Source organism: Rissa tridactyla, chromosome 3 (genome assembly GCF_028500815.1).
Source record: "Rissa tridactyla isolate bRisTri1 chromosome 3, bRisTri1.patW.cur.20221130, whole genome shotgun sequence".
In the NCBI taxonomy this organism is placed as follows: Eukaryota; Metazoa; Chordata; class Aves; order Charadriiformes; family Laridae; genus Rissa; species Rissa tridactyla.
Window position 1 is genome coordinate 78,057,413 of NC_071468.1, and position 24,278 is coordinate 78,081,690.

A 24,278-nucleotide genomic window follows, 5' to 3' on the forward strand; every position below is an offset into this window, starting at 1 on the left:
CTGTACTTACTGGAACTGTTCCAAAGGGTAAAAATTTGACTTGGCAAAAAAGTAAAACAGCCGTAACTCAAAAAGTTAGGCAGCCTAGAAAATGGGCAAGTTCTTCACATTTCGATGCATCCTTTTGCCACCCTTCTCTTTTTCTAACAAACATCTACTAATTTACATAGTCTCTCTACATGAGAAAAATCTAGAATTTTTTAATTTAGAACTCACTATATTAGCATACTAACTATATTTGAAGGCACATGTTAAAAACTCTTTGGATGTGCTGTGTGCTAGCAGTCTTTAAACTTTCAGTAAACATAAGTTTGTTCCAGTGAAACAAATATATTAATTTTCAGTAGTGAATATTTCTCTATATTATAGCCCGTAGGTCCAAGTTGCTATACCCACATACACATTGCACTCCTGTCCTTTATGAAATAAGCTTTAATTATTTTTTAGCCCTTCTCTCAGTTGAAAAAAAAAAAAAAAACACCTTTAAAAAATAATTTAAAGTTATACTTATTCTCTATTCTGGATTAACACAATTGTAACTCCATGGGGTCTTTCCCACCTTTAGTTCTTCTATTCTAGCCCGAGGCATAACTACCACTCTTTATCTCATATTGAGTTGTGATGATTTAAAAAAAAAAAAAAAAAAAAAAAAAAAAAAAAAAAAGAGAAAAAAGGTTGAGAGATACTCAAGCTTTTATAGAGATAATAATCTTAGACAGGTGAAATCATTCTGTTGCTTGTTCTTTTTAAAATTGCAAAGAAAAGACAAAACTCTCATTGCTGATCCTGTATCCTTCAGAGATGGCAGCGCCAATCCTAGTGTCCAGAATAGTGGCCAATTCAAACATCATCTTTGCTTGTTTGGGTTTATACAACCAGTGGTTCCCAACACTGCGTTAACTTTTCTTCGTTGACTGCGTTGACAACAACGTGGTCACGATCGTATTGTGCGCCCCCTGTAAAGAAAAATTTCAAAGAGTGTAGATTATCTTTGAAATAAGAGACATACACGCTAGGTTTCAGGGCAACTCTAATAAAGTGCTGGTGTAGACAGTTTCTCTTCTCAAGGCACTGAAAAGACAAACTGATTTTCATCACTGCCTGCTATTGGAATTAATTTTGAAACAGGGGAGGCTGCCTCCTCCTCCTCACCCCTTCAGCCACCCCTCGGCTTTTTCAGCCCGGATGGGAAAGGAAGGAAACACTGCAATGCAGTCAGGTGCAGCTCCTTTAAAACTGTCACTTCCCAAAAGTCAAACTTGGCTGTTCAGGTTCCCCTCAACAGTTGTCACTAAGGATGATGTTTACACGATGAAAAAAGTCCTGCTGCTAACAGACAATGCGAGCATGACCACACCAGGGATGAGGTCTGGTACTCATTTACTCCTAACCATTGTAATCCTGTATTTTGACCAGCTGCATCACAAGTCACCACACACAGAATATCACCCGATGTTCAGCTGCTTGCACTGGCAGCTGAACATACCCGAATGCAACACACAACCCTTTCTCAGAAGGGCTTAATTCACTCACGTGATGCAATGCCAAACATGTGCCCATAGAAGAGCACCACTAGTATCCTGACTTAAGAAACTCGGAAGCAAAGAAATGCTTGACTGGAGCTGAAAGTCAGAACTGACATGTTTTTCTCCAATCTAGCACACAGTGCAGAAATGTAGGACACGTGCATCTCGTGTAGCACAACACACCTGCAGTGGCAGGTAATATTCCCATTGGAAACAGTAACCTGAGCCAACCATTTATACAGAGCACCAGGACACTCTTATGGACACCGTCTTTCCTTTCTGCACCTCGATAGCCTCACTCTCCCGGAAAGTGCAAAAGACAGCCTGGCAGCTGACAGCTTATGATGGGCGTTAACTGATATGGATTCAGCAGATCTCCGAAAGAAATATGCTCGGCACCTGGAGTCCCGCATGGGCAGGCATAATTAAGAACAGCTCTTGTACTAAGAAAATGCCATCTCAAGCACCTTGGGTGATCTCCGCTTCAGGAGTCTGGGGGAGACCTTCTGGTACCGCTGTCCCAAATCAGAAAGGGCTCTGAGAAGGTTAACACCAACGTGATTTCTCTCCTGGCCATCACCAGGCAATTACTAAAAAGCAGTAGATACACAGTAGGAATACTTGCAAAGTTCCTCAGAAAGAGGGAAAAAAAGAAGGGAATATCAGATCAAACACTCCCACGGGAAAAAAGCCTAACCAGCGGCTACAAAAAATAACATCAGCTACATAGCTCAGTTATCACTGCGAGCACAAAAAATATTTTGTAAGCAGTGTTTGACAGAATATAAACATGTTACAATGGAAAAAGATGGGATTTTTTTCAGTGGAACGAGAGACTATTTTCTTTGCTAGTGCGGTGCTCTGGACAAGGCTTCGCGCTATGCCAGTATCTCCACCAGGTGGCACCGGTAACTGCCCCGCTGAACAGCTACATTCACTTGCTGAAGAATTCGTTAGTGCTCGATTTGTGGTCGAGAATGGATCAGCAGAAGTGGCAGAAACAGGTAATGTTCCTACTAGGCTTTCTCAAATAAAAGCTAAATGTACCTAGTCTTTCATATTTACCTTACACAGTCACTTTTTTCTTTAAACTAAGGATGCATCTATACTTTCATCGCCAGACCTATCCATTGTGAAGTTCTTCAATTATAAATGCAGAATACATAATTGTTTTTAACACGATTAACTGAAGACAAGGCAGCATAATAGTATTTCTGCTTGTTTGGTGCAACTCAGAACCGACTTTAGAAACAGGTATGCAGAGTCACCGTGACTAAAGGCTCTCCCTTGAACTGCAGTCTTTTTGACAAGTTTATAATTAATCTATCACTAGCTTTTTACGTCACTAAAGAGACTTTGTGACTATTTGTGCCAGTGTTGTGTTATGGTCAGACATCAGATAATGCTTTTCTCACAGTTCTGATAGTCCTGCCCTTTTTAGTTCTAAAGTACTGGCTGCTGACTCTGTTTTTTGGTTTGGTTTTGGGTTTTCTGGTTGGGTTTGCTTGGTTTGTGGTTTTTTTTTTTGGTAATTGCTGTAATTAATGTCACAGCATCAATGCAATATTAGTTTTAAAACAGCCAAGATTAACAGCTATAGAAAATGATTACTCTCCCCACCCAAAAATGCAGTTATCTAAGAATATCTGATTATGCTAATTCTGCTAATCATTCCATTTGCTGCTTTTTCAGACCTTCTACAAAACTGTGAAAACGAAGTTTAGAAACACTATCTACATGAATCAAATTTCTGTGACAAAAGCAACTGTAAAACACACATCAAGTGTGCACAGACCTTAGGCTGCTATGGCAGAATCTCACGTTCGCGATAAAGGTATAGCCATTAATAAACAAATGAAAAAAAACTTTTTACATCCAATCACATCAGTGTACAGCAGTGTACAGCTTTCCCAATATCCTTTGGCTATTGCATCTACAACTACTATATAAGAAAATTTGCTCTATACATATTAAAGTTAATGAGAAGCTAGGTTTTTCTTGCTTCAGCATTTTTAAATAATTATATTCACATCACCCAGTGCCACCTAAAATTAACTGAGGATATCTAGAGTGAGTGGACACTGGGAATACAAGATAAGCAAGTACTGTGAGTTACTAAACTCTTATGTAGGAAAAATGAAATTAAGTCCTAGGGCCTGTATAATTCAGGAGGTCAGACTAGCTAATCGGGTCTTTTTTGATTCTAGATTAAAGTAACTATAACACCATCCTTAATTTATAGGCACGTTTAGTGCCTATCCCACTGTAAATACCGTGTAATTAAGACACAATGTAATGAGATAACACATTTGCTTACCTTTGATATCTAAAACCAGGTTGGGTTTCATCTTGCTGTAAATCCTGCCATCAGGACTAATATGCCAATATTGTTTGTCTTCATTCCGCTCAAATGACAGACCGAGTTTAGAGCCAGGAGTTATAAGATTTCCAACAATTGTCAAGCAGCAGTCCTCGGCCATCTGTATAACCAGAAAGGCAACAGCAATTATTCAAAAGGCCTTACTTCTAGTATCCACTGGTTTTTGATCAGATAGGAGAGATGTCAGCAGGTGCAAAAGGAATCTAGGAACTACTTTCCCTAAAGGAATGTATTTTTGCCCCAAACTCAAGACTATTTATTTTTCTTTTGTTCCTGTTTCTGCTGACACTCTCCACTACACAAGAACATTAAAATAACCATGCTGTATCAGATCAAAAGGTGCAATTAGCACCTGCCTCCAGCAGTGGCCAACAACAGATGCTATGGGAGATTACATTCACTCTGCTCTTGGGTGCAGGATGTTCCTCGTAAACTCTCCCAGTCTACAGCAATTTCCAGTCCAGAGACTTTTCCATGCAGAGCTGACACTGTTAGTATCTGGAGGGTTTCTGTCCCATATGTGAATTTGTTACCCACTTTCCACTGAGATCAATGTAACCCTTTTACACGTACACCCTTCTGTATCGTAACGCTTCCATGGCAAGCAGTTCCAAATCTTAACTACTACTATTACAAAAAAGATAAAATGAAACAATAATTTGATAGGCAACTACTAGTTTTATTTGATGTTCTCCTCACCCCTCTTCCCCTCCCTACGTTTGCAGAAATTTCAATCATATCATCCCTCAAACCGCACCCTTTGCAGGCTAAGAAGTCCTAGCTATTTTCTCTCTTCCTTGCATAGGAGCCCTCTGTCTCATCTGGTCATCCTTTTTTTGCTCTTTAATTGTTTCTAGTTCTGCAATAACCTTTTGAGATAAAGGACATAACTGCACGGTGTAGAGTGTATGAATTTCACAGTGTGTCACAGTAGTATTTTCCTCTTTGTTCCATGTTCTTTTCCTGGTCATTTGTATTACTTGATGTCAAAACTCTGCAAATGTCTTTATGGTTAAAAAAAGAACTGGCAAAAAAACCAAATCAAGCTTGCTTGAAAAGAATATTAAGGCTGTATTAACAGTTAATTATTTTACGTGAACAGTGATTTTTCAATAGATCACCATAAGCCACCTCGTAACTTCTGAATAGACTTCAGCGGCAGATTAAACAAGGTTATCTGCCATTGTTGATACAGCCCTAAATTATTAAATATGTAGTTTTGAAGAAGTAGTACTTCTTACTATCATAACCTAGAACTGAAGTAAGTTGATTTAGTTCTGCTGTTCTGAAATTCTCATCTGTATCTAGGCTACTACTTCACCCTTCTCCAAGAAACTCATGAAGAGTGAGGAGACCTGAATTCATATCTGCTATTTGTATCTGTTTCTGACAAAACAAGCAGAAGGACTTTCATAACCTGCTTACTGGTTACCCACCTATCTAAAACAGCCCTTCCTTGAAGACCTCAGCATACCTCAAGGTACCGTGACTCACGAGTCAGTGAGATGACCCAAGCTTACAGGAGGAAAGGCACAAGTTCTTCCAGTAACCTGTCTCTGCCTACATGCACGCGACTGCCCACCCACCAGCTTAATTTTCTTTTTAAAATGTGGTGAAAACCAAATTTTTTTTGGTGCAAAATACATTTACTGATATTCAACAGAAAGATGGCAGAGCTCTGTAAGAGTTCGGTAATTTAAGATCAATGCTGTGAGCTTGCACCCTGCACTAAGCTACCCGATTGCTGTACAGCACGAGTGTGTATTTTCTGTACATAGAAAAACTGCTTTATGAGATACAGAGACAGGGACAAAAAACAAAAGCATTTATCCAGAGCCATGTAACACCACACTGTCGCGATATGAATACTTGCAGTGAAATGTTTGAGAGGCGCTAGCAAGACAGAAGTCTTTTGTATGCGATATTAAAGCTTTTAGCTTACTTGGCACCATTTTGCTGTCTGCATAAATCTCTTTTACTACCGCATGTGTCCTGTAAACATGTCCAAACAATGCCTTAGCTTATTAACAGTAAGATTCTTCCCTCCAGCATAGATGACATAGTTATAAATGGCTCCTTTGAAGTTATACAATCCTATAGAAAAAGTTCACATGATTCTTTGCTGTCAAGCTGTTTAACAGTATTAAAGTAACTTAATTTTCTTTGGCTGGCATCCCTACCTAAGACTGTTCATGCTTAAACATTATGAACTGCGCATACCTCTGCTCACCTTAATGACAATTCGCACACGATTAGTTTTATGGACTGTGAGAAAAGTAGGACTTCATTTGGAAACTTGTACAGAGGAATGGAAAAGGGATGAATTTGACAAATACAGGGATAACCACTAAAAAAACTAACCAACCAAAAAAACCCCAAAGAGTGGGATTTTATCTTATAGCTTGCCTGAATGCAGAAGAGGATATAACCTACATTACACTAATTGACCCACCACAAGGTACGCGTGGTTAAAAATATTATCAGGAAGGGTCAGCATTTTAAAAGGTCTCCCCTGCTTTGACACTTCTGTGATATTTTCACCGTGGAGAAAGAGGGCATGAAAGTGGAAGGAGCTCATCAAGAGTAGACAACGATCTCCTGGTGTTGATTGTACTTATGAGGCTACTATTCTTTAGGGGAAAAAGTAAAGAATAACTAAAATCTCTCAAAATTTCAATTACATCAAAAAAGGTATCTTACAAGTAGTTTATAACACCTGAAAAGACAGAATTCAACAAAAGACATCAACAACAACCACCAAAAAAAACCCCTACCCAAAAAACAACCCCTACAAAAAGACTGTATTACAGCTGAAATGGAATAAGCTTATAAAATACATTAAGATGATACAGTAGGAATTGAATTCAGAAAGCCCTACTATTGGAGAAGAAAAGAAAAAATTTCACATTGAACTTGAACCTCACCCGGCACCTTATGAATCCATCCTGATAAACCCAGATTTGATCATCTGAGTCTGTATCTTCTGCAACCTGTATTCTGAGAAGATTCAGATTGTCTAAGTTTCCATCAGCTGACATGAATTTTCCCGTTTCCTTGTTTCGAAGCCTGAAGTACACGCGTTTCTACAGGAAAAAAAAAACATAACTCTAACCACAGTCTCAGCACAGAACACATCCTGCTCTGATTAACTTCAGAGCAATTACTGTTCGGTGCTGAACCCCACGCCTCCCTCTTTCTTTCAGAAAGCTTAATTTTCCATTCTAGAATTTAATTCCAAAGTCCATAAATGTCTAGGACAAGCCAAGCTTGGAGAACTCCCCATTCTGCATGGAGAATTTTAGACTTTCCTCTGCACTCAGATCAGCACATGGTGGAAAGCTAAGAATTTTTAATTCAGAGCAGCACCAGCTTCTCTCTGGTAACTTCTTGCATAAATGCTCTTAGCTTTCATTAAGGATGTACTCGTGCAGTGCTGCTTATTTCACTGGCAGCAAGTATTACGCTGCACATTCATGCTGCTGCTTCTTACACATTAAATTTCTGTTTAGACAAGCTCTCAGCCAGGGCAGTCAAAATGCATTATTCCTAACTCTGTTTAAGGCTATACAATGACAGCAAGCAAATGCATTTGGTTACAGGTACAAGTAATCCGTGAATTACAAAAACTTGCTTCCTCAATAAAATAGGGCTCAGCAAGACCCTCAAATATTAAAGCTCACAGGACTGCTGCAGCATTGGACCAAAGCACATGGTCCTTTTTTAGAGAACAAAACGAAAAGGACACCACGAGAATAAATTTTGCATTAGATATGAAAATTATTCTGCTATGTAATAAGCAGGGAAGGACTTTACTCCCTAAATCAACACAAAATCACTACTAATTGAAGTATCCAATTTTGTAGACCGACTTTCTTGTTGTTCCAAAAATAATGCAGATAGTACAGACAGTACACCAGTGACCAGTGTGGGTGCTAATTATAAAACAACTTAAAATAATTTATATACAGTAGTTATAGCCATTATTTGTTAAAATCATTTAGCCAATCCTTATATGCTGTCTTCTCTATTTTGGTTTAAAGTATACTTAATGAACAGTTTAAGAAGTAGAACTGCAAAGCCATGTAGCGTAATCAAATAGCTTTTATTACAAGCGAAACCGTAGAGCAATTTCTTTACACAATTGCCACTACTGAAGCTTATGACATGCATCAAGACCATAACATTGCTTTGAACTGTGTAATATTCCCCCACCCCATTACAAAATATAAATTAGTACTTGACAATCTCACGTCAGAGCCTACTCACCTGCAGTAAAGGTCTCAGAGAACCTATCTGACGATAGCCACTCATTTTATGCCAATCTGGAATTTCATTTGGTGATAACAACATCTGACGCCCCCTATAATTACTATGCTCATAAATTATCCATCTATGAGGGGAAAAAAAAAAAAAAAAGAAAAAAGACAGAATGCTTTTACTGCCAAATCCTGCTTTGGAATCAATAAATGGGTTTAACAGAAATTTTCCCCACATAGTAGTAGCATTTAGCTTTGGAAAGGCAATGACCTTCTTTTTAACTCAAAAGTAATAAAATCATGTTCGGATTTAGATCAATAGCATTAAGATGAGTACACTGGAGTTCACATTTTAAAGGCCTGTTATTTAAAAATTACAAGCTGAATGAAACAAAGCATTTTCTTGCCTTAAAGGGAAAACCCAACTTTTAAGTATCATCTGTTTTCAGGAGGTACTCTGACTCCTCAAGGAGCATATATGTATATGATATATATGCTGTATATGATAGAGTGCTGCATGTGTAGAACCAGTAGTTCTGTGTATCTTAATTTGCACAGGCCTGACCCACATGGGAAAGAACTACTAGGGATGCAGACTGAAACAGGCAAATACTGGAACTGCAACAGGGTGAAGTTCTCTAGGGTATTTTGATAGAGGTTTTATTTCAGAACACCTTTCCTCTTTCCAAATACCTGAAAGAAAAAAAAAGAAGGGAAAAAAAGAAAAAAAGAGAGAGAGGAAAAAAAGGCATATAGAAAAATTTTGTTTAGCATAGCCTACCACACATCCAACCACACTTACAATCAGATTGAGAGCAACCTGTCAGAACCTGACTTCTGCTTCTCTGCTGTTGGCACAGGCGATAAATTCCAACTAGACTTTGAAATAGGCTGCAATGCAGTGAAATTCCTTGAGTTTTCTCGCACTGAGTTGTTGGGACTGTCCAAGAGCCATAGGTTTTTGAGTACAAGAACACTCAATATGCACATTTTCCCTGTTATCTCCTTTCCTCCAACTGATTTGTCGGTATTTGTCTATATCCTATATCCAGAAAAAGCACACTCACCTTAATTTTGCTGCTTTTCACAGCCTAATGCACATCTCTGCCCAGGTATGAAATTAAGAGAATTGTAAATGGATGTCTCTTAGCAAAGGAAGAGAAAACGAAAACCCCTTCACGAAGAGAGGCACTAGGGGCAAGGACCCTCTGAAACCTGTATTTTAGCACATTTCAGCAGCTGACCCTGCTAAAATGAAATCAGAATTTTCATATCATACTCTATACGTTTCCAATGATCAACCAGAAAAAACATATCTATTCACTGGACAGGAAACATGCACAGTTCACAACTCCGTTACCCAGAATCATGGTAACCACGTTCTTGGCAAAGAAGTAACTTGATGCTTGAGTTCATGTTATTTCATGTTATGCAAAGTGGGAATCAGCTATATTGTGGTTATGGTGAAAGATATTGAAATCTCAGGAGACTTCAGAATACGGAGCATGTACCTTCTATTTTGACCTTTACGTTTCAAACTTCAGTTCAGCGTGCTAAGGAAACCCTTTGATCAGCTTATACAAACGGGGAAAATGGTTTGCTCTACAGATCTGGTATTAGCTATCCACTTGAGGGCAGTCTTAAGCTATCCAACAGCATCTCTCTAGCACACACCTTGGAAATTTACCTCTCCAAAAGAATACATTTAAATGCAAAGCAACAGTAACATGGATCTATCATTATAAAAAAATAAGTCACTTTCTTCAAGTTACAAAAAACCTGAACATATACTTGGGGCAAGTATCTTGGAGGTAGAGGCTAACAACAGGAAAAAAAGAAAAAGAGAAATTTAACAGCACTAGAAGAAGATAGCACAGTAGTTTTCAAAAGACTTCCAGACAGTTTTTAAACTTCATCACAGACTATTTTTACAAGATCTTCAAAAAGAAATTTAGAGAACACAACTGCTTAAAATAGCTAAGGAATTTAACTGATAGATTTACAACCCAGTTCCTGAAGTAAAAGGGATTATTACTAATGCCAAAAGGGGCCAGATCACGATCTGATTGTACCATTGTGTCCATAACATCAGGTAAAAGGATGAACGTGAAGACTTGTTAAAACATTTGAACTTACAACACAGATCACAAATTGAATGATTTTATTATTTTTTTTTTATGACTGAGATCTAAACAAAGAGCACAGAAGTTGCTTTTAAGGATGCTGTGCAAGCTGGCTTTTATGATACGGCGTGAGAGAAGACACTAGTTTCCTTGTGAGCTTTATTCAAATTTATTTAAACTTCTAGCACAGGGCACCAGTCAGTGATAAAATTTTATTGAAAGAGGATGTGAAAAGGTTCTACAAGAAGAAACTGCATTAATGCACTACACACATTATGACATTCTAATTTTATGCTCCTTGCTTTCTAACATCTGTATTTTTTCTGTTGAATAACTACATCATTCTAAAGAATCAAAAAGTGATTTTAAACTTACATGCCGCCAAGGACTTGAACTGAAGCTATTCGAGGATTGTATCCCAGGAACTGGAGATTTAAGATTTCCGTACTGAATTCAATTTTCTTTCCTTGGAAACCCACCTTTTCAAAAAGAGCTATGCACGGCTCAGACAGCTCCTGCAAAAGGAAGATGAGCACTTTTATAGGATGTTAGAACTCCAGATGCTAACTGTGAACATCATTACTCCACACAGCCCTTTTATTCCAGAGGCTTCCTCTTGATTGTTTAAGATCAAAGACCCTGAATAATGTTCTTGCTCTGCAACAGGTTACTTAGAAGAAAGTTTTAAAAGTAGTAATAAAAAGCTCTTATACAAAACACGCAAGGAATCTTCTCGCATGACACGTAAAACTTCCTTATCTTAAGGCACACACAAATGTCTCTGTAGTTGATTCTTGCATAGTACCTTAAGTATGTTTTTAAATACATTTTAATTAATGCCATATCCCTCTTCCATTGCACTAAACACCACTCATTGTAGGAATTTTCACCTTCAGACCTGCACACACAGTAAAGATAATATTGATTTCTACAGCTTCAAATGACGCCAGCCTTGCCTCACTGCTTATCACTTGCTGCTCTCATTATTAACTCTTGACGTAGCTTATGGCAACATCAATCTCTGACTAGACAAAAGCATCAAGATTCGTTCTTCTGAGGTGAAATTCACAACTCAAGCAAAAACCATAAAATCTGAATCCTCCGAGTTGCTGTGGGGAGGTGATTCTTCTCCCTCTGTCAAAACACTTCTGGTGTCAAAGGGATTCTGCCCACATGAAGCCCCCTGCATCATTTAAATGCCTTCTAGGTAATGAACCTTGGACTCAATTTTTTTTTCCCCATGTGGTAAGGTGCCTGCAGTGGACTGGAAATAACCTCTCACAATTAAGGCCTTCCCTTGGAAGCTGGGAGGTAAGGGTTTGAAAACCCTCCGGGTAAAGTCAATTAAGCCTGAGTGTCCTGGTGTTAGTTTATGCTCACAGATAGAAATGACCCTGACACTCCCTTTCTTGCAAGTCTTCCAGTAACAACTGCATAAAGCCAACGCCACAGCCAGAAGAGCTCCTTCCTGCTGGCATATGTTCAGCATGCTCGAAACACATCAACTGGATCAGGAACGCCCGACATGACGCGAAGTCTCGACAGACCCGCATCAGGCCTCAGGCATGGAAACAGGCCCTCCAAGGCAGAGGGTGGCTCCGTAGATGCACGGCAGCGGATATTCGCGCTTCCGTGTGACTTTGTTAGGCAAGACCTCATGTCTACCAATTTCTAGACAGTGCTTAAATTCCTCTTTAATCTTCCTTTAGATGTTTAAGGGCCCAGATGACAACGTTGCATGAGCGTCACCATTATCCACGCAGCAGTCCAGGTTATCACTCAGCAGCTGAGCTATGCTCCCTGATCGCACCCACACTGCCAGGCTGTGGCAAATGCCAGAAGACGTCTTCCAACTTACACCAAAATAAGAGTATGCTCATCCCCACCATGAAAGGTTAACGCCAGTTAGACTGTCATGCGTCATCACAGGTAAAGAGCCCGCCAGGAGCAGTAAAACCGTTATGATGTGAGGTGCCTGCGACCCCTCAGCCCTTTTACAGACCTGAACCTGCACTCTGAGACTCACTACTGGCCAGGCAGCAGCCCTTGAGCCATGTGCAACGCTTCAGGAATAACCTACTTACAAAGAAAACACACAGGCAGAAAAGGCAATCCTCCAATTTTCGGCCACAACTTCCACTCTAGGCATTTTTTTTTAGATTGAGCAGTACCACTGTTCTATAAAATGTTCCCCACAGAAAGAAGTGCAAGGTCAGCTCACGAGTTTTCTTTCAGTACTTCCCATGTAGTCCACTGTACAAAGCTGGTGCTCCCCTGTTTATCTACATTCAGTTACTTCACAGAGTTGCTCATTAAAAAGAAGTATTTTCAGCATGACTGTTCAAGCATAAACCACATTCACAGGTTTGGTTTTTTTTAATCATATGTTCAGGAAAAAGAACATGTAGCCAATTCAAGAAGGAAAAATGCTATTTTCTATCTGCAGCACAACCACATGGAGCATGCAAAGCAAGCACAATCGAGCAAAAATGCAGTGGTACAAAAAACCAAAACCCCTGAGCTTATGAATAAAAGCCCTTTTAAGTTTCACTTTCAAGTTCATTGAATATCCCTTTCATTTCCTTTTTTTATGGTTCCTTCGAAATGGAAGGAACCTTCTCAAAGGGGAGTTAAACTAGATAAGTATAGTAACATGACATATTAAAATTGCAAAGGTGCTTCTTGTACAGAAATGTCACAGAAAAATCATGAGGAAAGTTATGGGAATGGCAGATGGTGGGGAGGCATTAAGATTGGCACTGCCAAAAACACAGTGCCAAAATAAATCTGACAGGTGAAACCAGTATTTAGAATAATAAGGTTCAAGCTTATGTGAAATTATGAAAAATGAACAGTATAATATGATCATTTCCACCTAACGTCTTATTCTCTGTATTCTGGTTTACTAATAAACCACTGAGCAAAACAACCCATTTTCCTCTTCTCTGCAGGTAGGAAGCCTCTGAAGAAGGAAGCGGCAGCACATGACTCGCAGGCAGACGCAGCTCCATGCTACTGTCTGACGTGATAAATTGTAGGGCTAGAATAAGTTTCAAAAGTTTTAAGAACTTGAAGAGGCACAGAACTGGCATTGGCTGTTTTAACACAGCTGTTTCTGTAACAAATAATAAATTTTCCAAAAGCAAGCTGATCATTCCAACTTGAAAAAAGCATTTTAAACCCAAGAACTCAATACTGACATGTACAAAAGAGCCTATTTTAGTTCACGGTGATCACCCACCAAGCTTGGCTAGAAACACTTCTAATACTTTTAATAGGATCGTTCTACTGGACAGCCAAGGAGTTCAGAAGGCAGACATACTTGCTGCAGATGTTTGTTTACGCTGTACATCAAAATGCTCCAGAGACATGAAAGAGGATGACACATTTTAGTTCTCCTTTGTCAACTGCTACATCACTGACTGGTTACCAAAATTACAGTGGTGTGCAATAAAGTTGCCAAATTCAAAGAGAGTCAATAGTGTACTGCTTTTTAAAAATGAGTGCCATCTCTTCATATTGCCGTAAGTTCCTGGATTCTTGACCACATTTTGCTAGTAATTACTTTGATCTTAAAAGATATTTGCAGATTCCGTAAGTGATCCATCATAATGATTGGTTATAGGCTTGAGCAAACTTGTTCTTTGCCACTGATGAGTTACAAAATATGTAAATGTTGTTTAGTTTGTATCCACCACACATAACAACAACACTGTCTGGTGTTGCTTTACTTTATCTGGAAGGGTGCATTATTTCATGATTAACTCAAATTGCATTTCCTTGATGATAGCAATAGTGGTTTATAATTACATGTACTTCATGCAAAGTTGCTTAGTTAAGTCTGCTTTTTTAATATGCATAAAAAACAAGGTCCTCAGTACAGATGTTTCTTCAAACTGTCCTACTGACATTTTCTCAACCCACTCTAAGTGGTCTCTCCTACTGGGAAATAAAGAGTCTATCTGACACATCCTTGACTCCTTTTACAGAAGGCCTTTTTATAAGCTGTTATTAAGAACAGTGATGCCAGGCAGCTGCTTCTGTGATGTCCTCGCCTTCGCAAAAACAGCACAGAGGTCAAAAAAACTGACTGCAGCTAGGACATTTAACTGCTACTGCATAGAAAATAAAAATAAAAATACTCCTCTGCTATCTGTGTGTCCCTAGCATTTTTACTGTTGCAAAAAATGGGGAGGGCAGAGTCAGTGTACTTAGCTTTACTTTACAATATTTCTAATAGCTTTACTTACAATATTTATAATCCGTAAAGATTTTAGAACTGCTTGGGGTGAACAACCCATTGCCGTCAGATCAGGATAGATTCCTTCTTCTAACACATACTGGTTACCAGAGAATTCTTCCTCGTCATACACTACGCAGCTGCAGGAAGAAAGAGAAGAAATTGCCTCTTAAGAATTCTATTTAAGTAAAATGATGCTAGTGTTTCTCAGTCTTTAGCAAGAGCTACTGACAGAGACTGTATTTACAATGTTTTGTCCTGAGAAGCTGAAGACGGATGTGTAAACTTCAAAGCATTGTTCTCTGTAACTCCCCATATGCAAAACCACTTCAGGTATTAGAAATCTTGTTGCTTTTTTACAACTTTTACTATTGTAGCGATTTTGCAATATTCACTCAATATAAAACTTACCTGCCATCTAAAATTTTTGAAGACTTCACAGCAAATGAATCAATACATCTTGTGGTTTTTTCAAATATTTGGCAGTTACCCTTGAATTCAGGCTCTGAAAATAACTGGACCTTTAAAAAAGTTGCAAACATAGTTTAAAACAATTCATTCTTCAACCTTCAGTAACATGTCTCTAGCATTACTTCTATAACTAGATAAAAACATACTTAAAACACCCAGGTATCCTCAGTTGCATATATTATTTGTTAGCTCTTCAGTGTTGCAATCCTTCTTCAAGATAGAAAGGTAACAATACCAAAAATTACTTCCAGCTGTAAATCACTCAGTAATATACAAAAGAATTAAAACATTAACAAAGATAGCTCCTTGGACTATCCGCTAGAGAAGATTTTTAAATTCCCACAGAATAGCCAGAATAGGCACACCTTTACTAAAGGGCCATGAGTGGTTTTATTTTATATTATTAATCCATTTAATCTCCGAAATACGTACTCTTCCCACTAAATGAAAACTGTCTCTCAGATCATAAATGGTGCATAATCTTGGCAAAGTACTCAGACAGCATGCCAACAGGCATAGTATATATTCCCAGGGCAGATGGGCTTTATGTGCCTGTTACAGCTATAGTTACAGTCATGTCAGTGCTTCTTTCTCTGCTCGGAGGATAAGAGAAGATACATCAGACAGAGTCTTTTGTCCTCGTTAAAAAGAAAAAAAAAAATCTAAGCAGCAAACCTGCTAATTTGCTTAGAGGATAATTAACCCTGATCACACAGAAGTCATTCACATTATCGCATGCCTACCAGCTTTATTCACTCTTAGCAGAGATGCAAGTGTGGGCATGTACAGCGTTCTCCAAAGAGGAACATGCTGACGAGGGATGCAGTCTGTTGACTACAAGCCATTACTTCTTTGTTTCCTTAGGATAAGGTCTTAATAGGCGCATAATATATAGTTGCAAATAATTTTTCATGCACATAGCTGAAAATAAGCAGCCTTGAGATTTTTATTCCCCACAGTTTATACATTTTCCTATGCAGGAGATTACAGAAAGGCATGCTACTAATCAAGAATACAAAACAAGACAGCTAAGACTTCTCTCCCTAGTTTCTAGTTCCATAACACGCTCACCATTTTGACTGAAATGAAAATAAAAGTAACTTTGTACAGAGACAAACATGAAAAGGTTCAGAATTATGAAAGGATGAAAAAAGCCGCCCATTAGTCTCACTGTCAAAAGTACGTATTAGGTCTTGCACGCAGGAGACAGTCCAACGTAAAAATATGTTAACTCACTGAACAGACAAGTTCTCCCTGCCGTTTCCTTCTCTTAGTTATTGACAAAGATGGCATTAACTTTTAAGCACAACTCAGCAGTATTTGTGAGTGAATGAGACTCCCTTCTACTGCAACCACCATTAGCAGAACTGTTAAACAAAGAACTGGGTTCAAAAGGAATTAAGTCACAACTGTACCATGAACAACATCTAACTTGCAGAGCCCTCACCTCAGCAACAGACTGCGGGTACCTGCACCTCTGCACAGAGGGCTGCAGGCTCCAGCTCCTCAGAACAATCACCAACACCCCCAAAAACAGTTCACTTGCTAAACCAAATCATTGCCTGTGACCTGAGAAAGTTCTGATGGCAGCTGTGTATTAAATCCCACCTTCCTTGGGCCTTAATGTGCCGTACTTAAGAGGTTTGGAAAGCAGCCTTCCTTCACCTGCAGTTCTCACTCTTTGTCTGACTAGTCAACCACCTGTGCAAGTACCTGGGTGTTACACTAGACAAAAAACCATTTCTTTATTTATACATGTTACAGATAGTACACAGTATGTTTCGTGCACTTATGAGAAGTATCTTACCTTGACTTTACCCCTTTCGCTTCCAACAATATCCTGCATAAGTTTGGAGAGGACAAAAAAAGAAAAAAAAAAAACCAACTTTTTAAACAGTGATAAAATAACAAACATACAAAATTTTACTATTGATTATTGTTTAAAGAATGTAAATAAATTGAATTTGATAGAAAAAGTATAGCTCCAAACACTTCAGAGAAACTTGAAAAACAAGTATAAAATGAACTCCTTACCATAATGATCGGCTGAACAGACGATATTTTGCAATTCTTTCCTCCCCATGCCTCAATGCTGGGATATAGCCCTTTAGACAGTATATACTGCTCCCCTGTAAACTCAGGATTCTCATAAGCCACCCATCTAAGAGAGACAGAAGAAGAGGGTGATGGCTAGAAGTCACACTACTTTTCCAAAATACAGATGTGTATATTCACTACTGTCTTAATGTAAGAACAAATAAAAAACTTTTCCCCCCTCAAGAGCCAAAAGGCGATGCCTTTAAAACCCTAAACCACCACATGTATCTGATACTCCAAAACCCATGCAAATTTCACTTCCATTCACCCTATTATGTTGATATGAATCAGAGTGAATTAGCTAAAGCAGACCACAAATTCAAATACATCATCTGCTAGATATCCTAAAAGCTGTCTCCAGTAAGAATATTTTGAGATGTTTCACAATTCTACTGTTTTATCTAGATCAAGTTCTTCTCTAGAAAAAAAGACAGATATCGGAATAGAACTTTTTGGATAAAACTAACTTTCAGAGTCATCTTGGCAGTAAAGATAGGAATACTGATTTTTTTTTAGTGTTGCCTGTACCTACAGTTCAGTTGTGTTTAAGCAAACACACACCCCAACAGAAAGCTGAGCTGCAACAACAGGCATGTATGCTAATGAGAGCAGACTGCTCCCTGCTAGGAAGCACAGACATCAGCAGGAAGAACATCCTTGAAAGTTAAGCATTAAAACCATCACAAATTTGACCAGATTAATGTATTTAAATTCAAAGCCATTATTGTATGAATGCTCAGTCAGATCTCATGCCTAACACAGGCCACAAACTCAGATTTCTGCATCAAAACCATAACTTCTGTCTCAGTCAGAATATGCCTTTTTTAAAGACATTGAACTTTTGAGATACACACTTGAAGTATTAGAAAAGCAACCAAATCACTACATATATATCTCCAATGTTCAGTTGTCCCTGGAGTGCTTTATTTCTAATCTGAATTATCTGCTATCAGCTAGTCTTGCTACGCATAGCCTACTACATTCAAGAAACCTTCTATTACGGCATTCTAACCCTGACTCCATACCGAATGCCCAGATAAAGCATTCCCACATCAGCACTACCTTTGGTTTTGTGATAACCTGCATAACTTCTGCTGCCTTTCGCTGCTCGACTTCCCAACCTTCCCCATAATTATATTCTGGCTCTTTTTTAAACTCATCCTTTTTTTTCTGTTGTTTGTTGGTTTTGTGGGTTTTTTTGAGTGCTGATATTACAGCTGGCCCCAGTAACAGCTGAGTCTCATTCATTTTATTTATGCAGGGATCAAGACATCTTGCTGGTTCCTGGTTCTACAGGATAATCTTCTACTCATAGTCAATTTTTAATTTTAGCCAACAAGTATATGCTAGGTTATGCCAAAACCCACTTTCAGTGCAGTCTTCTTATAGTTTCAACAGTAACAAAAAGTTTCACATCATAAAGCAGTAAAATGATACGAAACTTATAATTTGCAGTGGATGCTAACTCTCACCAGCTAAATTCACCATAAAATGGCCTACATGTGTCAAGCAACTGGATTCTATTAAACTGTAGTTTTATTCCAAGAACAAAACGCCAGAGTCTCTGCAAATGTAAGAAGTGGGATAACTTCAAACTGAAATAAAGCTGCATCAACATGTATGTGCTGAGAGTATGAAATTTGTATTATTTATCCATGGCAAACACTCATATTGTGATTCACATTTATCACTATTCACATCTCTTGGTTTGCCTCAGATATAATCAATTATTCTAACTTGTTATGCACTAATTACTTAAGGCATATTTCAAGGCACATTTCAAAATCACCTCATAGTAATTCATCAAAGAGACATCGGTATGTACAATAAATTGAGCAGGCAGTTCAGATGTCTCAGGTGTGTCTATACCTGTATGCCACATATATCAAAAGCTGTGAAAGTGAGGTTTCCTTAACCAATTTCTTCAGCAGACATTCATTAGATTTTTCAATGCACAAATGCCAGGATACAACTACAGTGCATGACAGTTTAACTTGACTGACATCTATGCAAACAAGTGTTTCTGATATTAAGTGAATGATAAAACATGCCAGATGCCTCCTAAGAATCTCTCGGTAGCAGTTATTTCGTTTCACCCCATCTAAAAAGAAGGCTGAGTATAGAAGTAATCAACATATCTCACTTTAAGCACATGTTTATGTTGAAATCAATGGGATTTAAATAAGCAAGTACCACTCTCCCATGCAAGTCAGCCCATACAGTTAGAGAGTCAGGGCTTACAAGTGACATACTTGTGCCTTTACACTACCTTCAGAAGCCCACAGAAGCTGCTGAGACTAGTAATAACAGCAGCAAGGACAGGCAGCTGAATTTGGTACCAGCTAAACCTGTCAGACCTCATGACTATCCCCTAGGAAGGAGCAGTGCCTTAATCCAACTTCTGAGTAACAGAAAGGCCTGGAGAGCAAGTCATGGCCTCCATATCTAAGCAAGAGCGTCACATCCCAGCTGCCAGGCACCACAAAAACTGAAGTACTGCTCTGCAGCAAGGCAACAACAATCCTGCCCCACAGGGAGCTAATTCTCCTAACGCAACAGTTTTTGTAACCCCCAGCCCTACAAATTGCCTTAGTTAGGCTGAGCAACAGCCTCGTCCCAGGTTGCTGGCAGGGTGGTGCTGGAGACCTTCGCTCCTCTGCACCATCCATGTCCCTGGAACCACAGATGGAGAGAAAAGTGTCAATTATATATTGTTGATACTATTACATGCACAGTATCTTTTCCCAAACCCTTTTATATATGATATCTAGGAACCGCACCTCCAAACAGGGTCTAGAAGAACAGCCAAGAAAAGAACCCAGAGGCAGTAACTTGCCAAATATCAGCTTTGCTCATGGTTAGCCCAGGATTCATCTTACCTAACTTTACCTTTCAAAACGTTGCCCATTTCTCATAACGTATGCTCTTCCTAGTGTTAGCTGAGAGGGGTAATACCCCCTTTTTGCATTGCTCAGACTCATTTTAGGACAGGACAGATTACTTAAATCCTGGAAGGACCTTCTCTCTCAGCTACAGAAGAAATGGCAACATCTTCATTTAACTAAATGCCATAGTTGTAAAAAGTAAGCTTTCAGGCACAGAAGCAGTCCTTCAGGCCTGAAATAGAATTCACAATCTTTAAAGCTTAAATACTACACAGAGACAATGGGAAATCACTTGCAGATTTGTAGCATGATTAACAGAGGTAATAAAAGTCTGTTTATAGGAAAGAGAGGAAACAGGTTCTTTACATACCCCTTCGTTCTTGTGGTTCCTAGTACCCCAGGGACATGCGAACTTTAATTTCATGAATCCTTGAAAGGTTTTTTCAAATGTCAGTTCAGCTCGGTTCAGAGATGGAGGGAAGATTTGTTTGAAATGTTCTCCCACGGGGTACCCAAGGGCTCTTGCCCTTTTCAGCTCCCAGGGGAGGTTTGTTCTTGTACCTTGTGTCTCTTTAGTTTCACCCATGTTTCCTTCCCCAGTGCATCCAGATTAAATTTAATATATTCCGTCTCCTGTATATGAACTACTCATCACCTAATGACTTCCTTAATATCACTATCCATATGTACACTAGAAGCAGCCAAATCTGCACTGTGGACTAGTAACTTAAAAATTAGGGGAAAACCAGGCTGATTACAGGACCACAGTAAAACAAACGCCTACTTAAAAAAAAAAAAAAACAACAACAACAACAAAAAAAACCCCAACAAAAATCTGAAGAAGTTCTTCCACTAAGTTCAAAAAGTATCAACTAAAAGACAGGGGCTTTTTCAGTATATCTACCAAAAGTTTGGTGTGTTTATGGATAAAGAAAAGGCACACTTCAAATGCAATTCCTGTTATTTTGATCACTATTAAATACAAGGTTGAAGAGTTATTAAGCAGAGAGGAAATCAAAATTGTACAGCAGTTGATTTTAGTACTTGCTTAAACTTGTAAAGGGCGTTACTTGTTGCTAGTAAACACTTCCATTTTCCGACACTTAAAACTCTGCCAACTTGAAGGTAAAGATCAAACCCTACTTAAAAGAAGAAAGCCCTCTCCTATTTTCAGACAGCCTGGATTCCTTTTCTCCAGCCCCAACAGCAGAAGAAAAAAATACTTTTGATTTTATGTTTGCCCAATCTCTGAAGAATGATGAAGAGCAAAAGATGTACCGATTTTTCAAAAGTCAATCCTCATCACTTTAGGATTTTTTTTTCAAGATGTCTTTACAACAGATTGAGCAAACACATTAAAATATTGCTTGGAAACATTCTTCAGAAACACAATAGCCGAAAATTTTCATGCAGCTAGCGCTCAGTTAACTCAAAATGGAGTATTCACTCCCCAAATACAGAGCTGGGCTGTCTTCAGCATACAGTCTAAAGATGCAGTTTAGCTTAGAACTTGTTCAGTAGTATCTGTGCTCTGCAGTGTCAGGCTTTCTTTTCTTTGATATACCCTTTAAATTACAGAGCAATCAAATTAATTATGTGGGAAATACAGATCATCTGTTATCCGTTATCATCTGTTATCTGCTTAACCCAGAAACCCGTAGTTAAAAAATTGCTATGAAAGGTTCAGGGCTTCTTACATTTTTGAGATTTTTTTTAATGAAGTCTTTTCAATATGATACCAGGAAGGTTACTTCGAAATAGTATGAGAAGCTTCTATTAAATCTGTCACAGTTCACTATGACATCATGTACGTTACAGTCTAAACAGCTCAGGAAATTGCTCAATGGATTATTCATCACTCGATGACTGATTTCTTGGAAGGAAAGATATAAAAATTGTCTACCTGAACAGTTACTTAATACTTAAAATAAAGCATTTTATTACGAAGCATGACTTAATGTGAATCACTCACCGTTTCTCACACATTAGCATTTAGCAAGAACACCACCACAAAACGCCCAAACACTCACAACCTCTTTCGGAAACAAAAGGGTCGTACAAGACTGGTAAGAGTTGAGTGCTAGTCACCTGTTATGAACAATGCACCTAAATTTTTAAAAAGCTTATTGCTACAAATGACATCTTTAAGAGACTACGAGGTGAGATTACAAGAGCACTAGCAGAGTCTGTGGGACAAGAGTTTTGTTTGTAATGACTTCTAGCTGCCTTTACCATCAGAGCATTAGAGTCGCTCTTAATGACTAGAATACTCAAACTCGATTCCTATCTCAGCTGCAACAGACACATTTACTAGAACAACTACACAAAGGGTGTGATAGGTAACCCACAATTTGTTTCCCAACCTTCAGAGGGGACTCTTTCCCATGAATCTCCCTTGCATATTACAGAAGACAAAAGGACACAGTGGCTTCAAAGGTCACCAGGAAGAAAAAAACCTGCTGTCGCACCATGTTCATGTACAAATTAAAAGCATTCCTCTGGAATGCACTGAGCTTGATTCTGCAATCTTTATCCAGATAAAACTTGCAGAGATATCACACACATAACACACAGAAAGATTTAGGGTGTGGCTGGGTAAGGCAGAGCTTTCAGCAAGTCACCTACATATACCAGGCAGGGAGAGAGACTGCACATCTCATACTCTTTTGGTTCTACTACCTTAAGTAATTTTGTATGTTTGGAGACATGATTGCTAATACCTGTTTGTATTTCCAAAACACTTTGATGCAGACTGCAAGGCTGTGAAACTCAATCTGCAATTGATGTACTAAACAAATCAAACAAGTCTATCAACTTATCAACTGTGTGTGCCAACTCACATGGCACAGAGAGTAAGAGTTGTTAATGACCACGACAATGCAAAAGTTTTGGGAACCATTGTGTTAAAAAAAAAAAAAAAAAAAAAAAAAGAAAGCAACATTACTTTTCAGAACAGTTAAAGTCTCCTTAAGTCTCCTTAATATCAGAATGTCTTCGTGAGCATGGTAAGAGTTATCTCCATTTTACACACAACTGAGAGAAAGAGCAAGGAATTTGCCCCTGGTCAAACACAAGAACCCTGGAAATTACCTCTGTAACAATTTTGCTATTGAAATGCTTAAAAAGAAAAATAAAAATACAGCCATGAGAACATGCTATTTCTACCTTCCTGATGAAATCTCATCTCATACTTTCATACTTTGTGTATCACATGTCAACATTTCCTGGGACCATCTGATCTTATCGTGAGAAGAAAACCAATTTACTATACATATTCACAAAAACTTCTTTTCACATTCTGCAGTCAAGGGCAGAAAATTTTATCTGAAGACTCCACACAGACATTAGAAGTCAGAGTGCTGAAAAACATCTGCAAATACTATCAAATTCTAAAAAGAATAGCACACTTTAAATTACACAGGGATTAAAAATATCACTTACACGCCACTTAGCACATTTATAGACTGTGTCCTCAGCCCGTATCCAGTGTCTTTCAAATTGGAAATAATTCCTAACACATTAATGTTGGAACCCTTTGATCCAAAGTCTTTTTCACTGTACATTATCATATGGGAGCTTGTGAAGTCCTATTAAAACAAAGAGAAGCATCATAAGGAAAATGCAACAGGACGTCTCACTGCACTCAGGAGATGCCTACTACATGTTCTTGGAACTTACACCAACAATCGGTCGCAGTGACTGCAACTCTTCATCATAGCCACCCCAGTCTGTCCAATCCCGATACGCTCCTTCTTCCAGCAAGTACTGATGGCCTTCAAACCGGGGCTTCTCATAACCGACCCAACTAAACAACAACAACAGAATCTGCGTGTGAAAATGGACAACTGCCACTCCATGTTGTTATGGAGCAGATACAGATGTGTGAAATTTGTTCTTTCGCTGTGAACGTTTGCAAGTTTAACCCAGGCATATCTCTAAACCCAAAACCTAGGGAAACAGGGAAAACAAACAAGTACTGAATTTGTCCACTGCAATTTCCAGCCTATGGAGTTACTACCTCAGTGATGCGGAAATATTGCTGCTGTTTTCCCACACTTACACTCCTCCCAGTACTTTCATGGATCCCACTGATGTAAATGGAAGTCTTGTCTTTTCTTCTGATTCCTTGTCATCAAGCGTAAAGATCTCTGATTCTATTTCCACATTTCTCCCTTCAAAGAAAGGCTTCTCATAAATGATTACCTGTAGTGGAAATGAAGTAAAAGAAAAGTTGCAGACAGCATGAAAATACTGACAACAGACAGTTTCTTTTGCCATGACACATAAAGAGAAGGCACGA

General features: G+C 38.6%; 1 protein-coding gene across 1 annotated transcript in view; it reads right to left on the reverse strand.

Annotated features, from left to right (window-relative positions):
• Positions 1 to 725: 725 nt before the first annotated feature.
• Positions 726 to 24,278, reverse strand: part of CRYBG1 (crystallin beta-gamma domain containing 1) — a 40,074-nt gene continuing 16,521 nt past the window's right edge. The window contains exons 11-22 of the mRNA XM_054195693.1: positions 24,039 to 24,181; positions 23,657 to 23,783; positions 23,420 to 23,565; positions 17,031 to 17,157; positions 16,804 to 16,836; positions 14,937 to 15,046; positions 14,536 to 14,665; positions 10,661 to 10,800; positions 8,173 to 8,296; positions 6,831 to 6,989; positions 3,844 to 4,006; positions 726 to 956 (exon numbers count right to left, since the gene is read on the reverse strand). Of these exons, the coding sequence (XP_054051668.1) occupies positions 868 to 956; positions 3,844 to 4,006; positions 6,831 to 6,989; positions 8,173 to 8,296; positions 10,661 to 10,800; positions 14,536 to 14,665; positions 14,937 to 15,046; positions 16,804 to 16,836; positions 17,031 to 17,157; positions 23,420 to 23,565; positions 23,657 to 23,783; positions 24,039 to 24,181 (1,491 nt within the window). The 3' untranslated portion in view covers positions 726 to 867. The remainder of the gene's footprint in view (positions 957 to 3,843; positions 4,007 to 6,830; positions 6,990 to 8,172; positions 8,297 to 10,660; positions 10,801 to 14,535; positions 14,666 to 14,936; positions 15,047 to 16,803; positions 16,837 to 17,030; positions 17,158 to 23,419; positions 23,566 to 23,656; positions 23,784 to 24,038; positions 24,182 to 24,278) is intronic.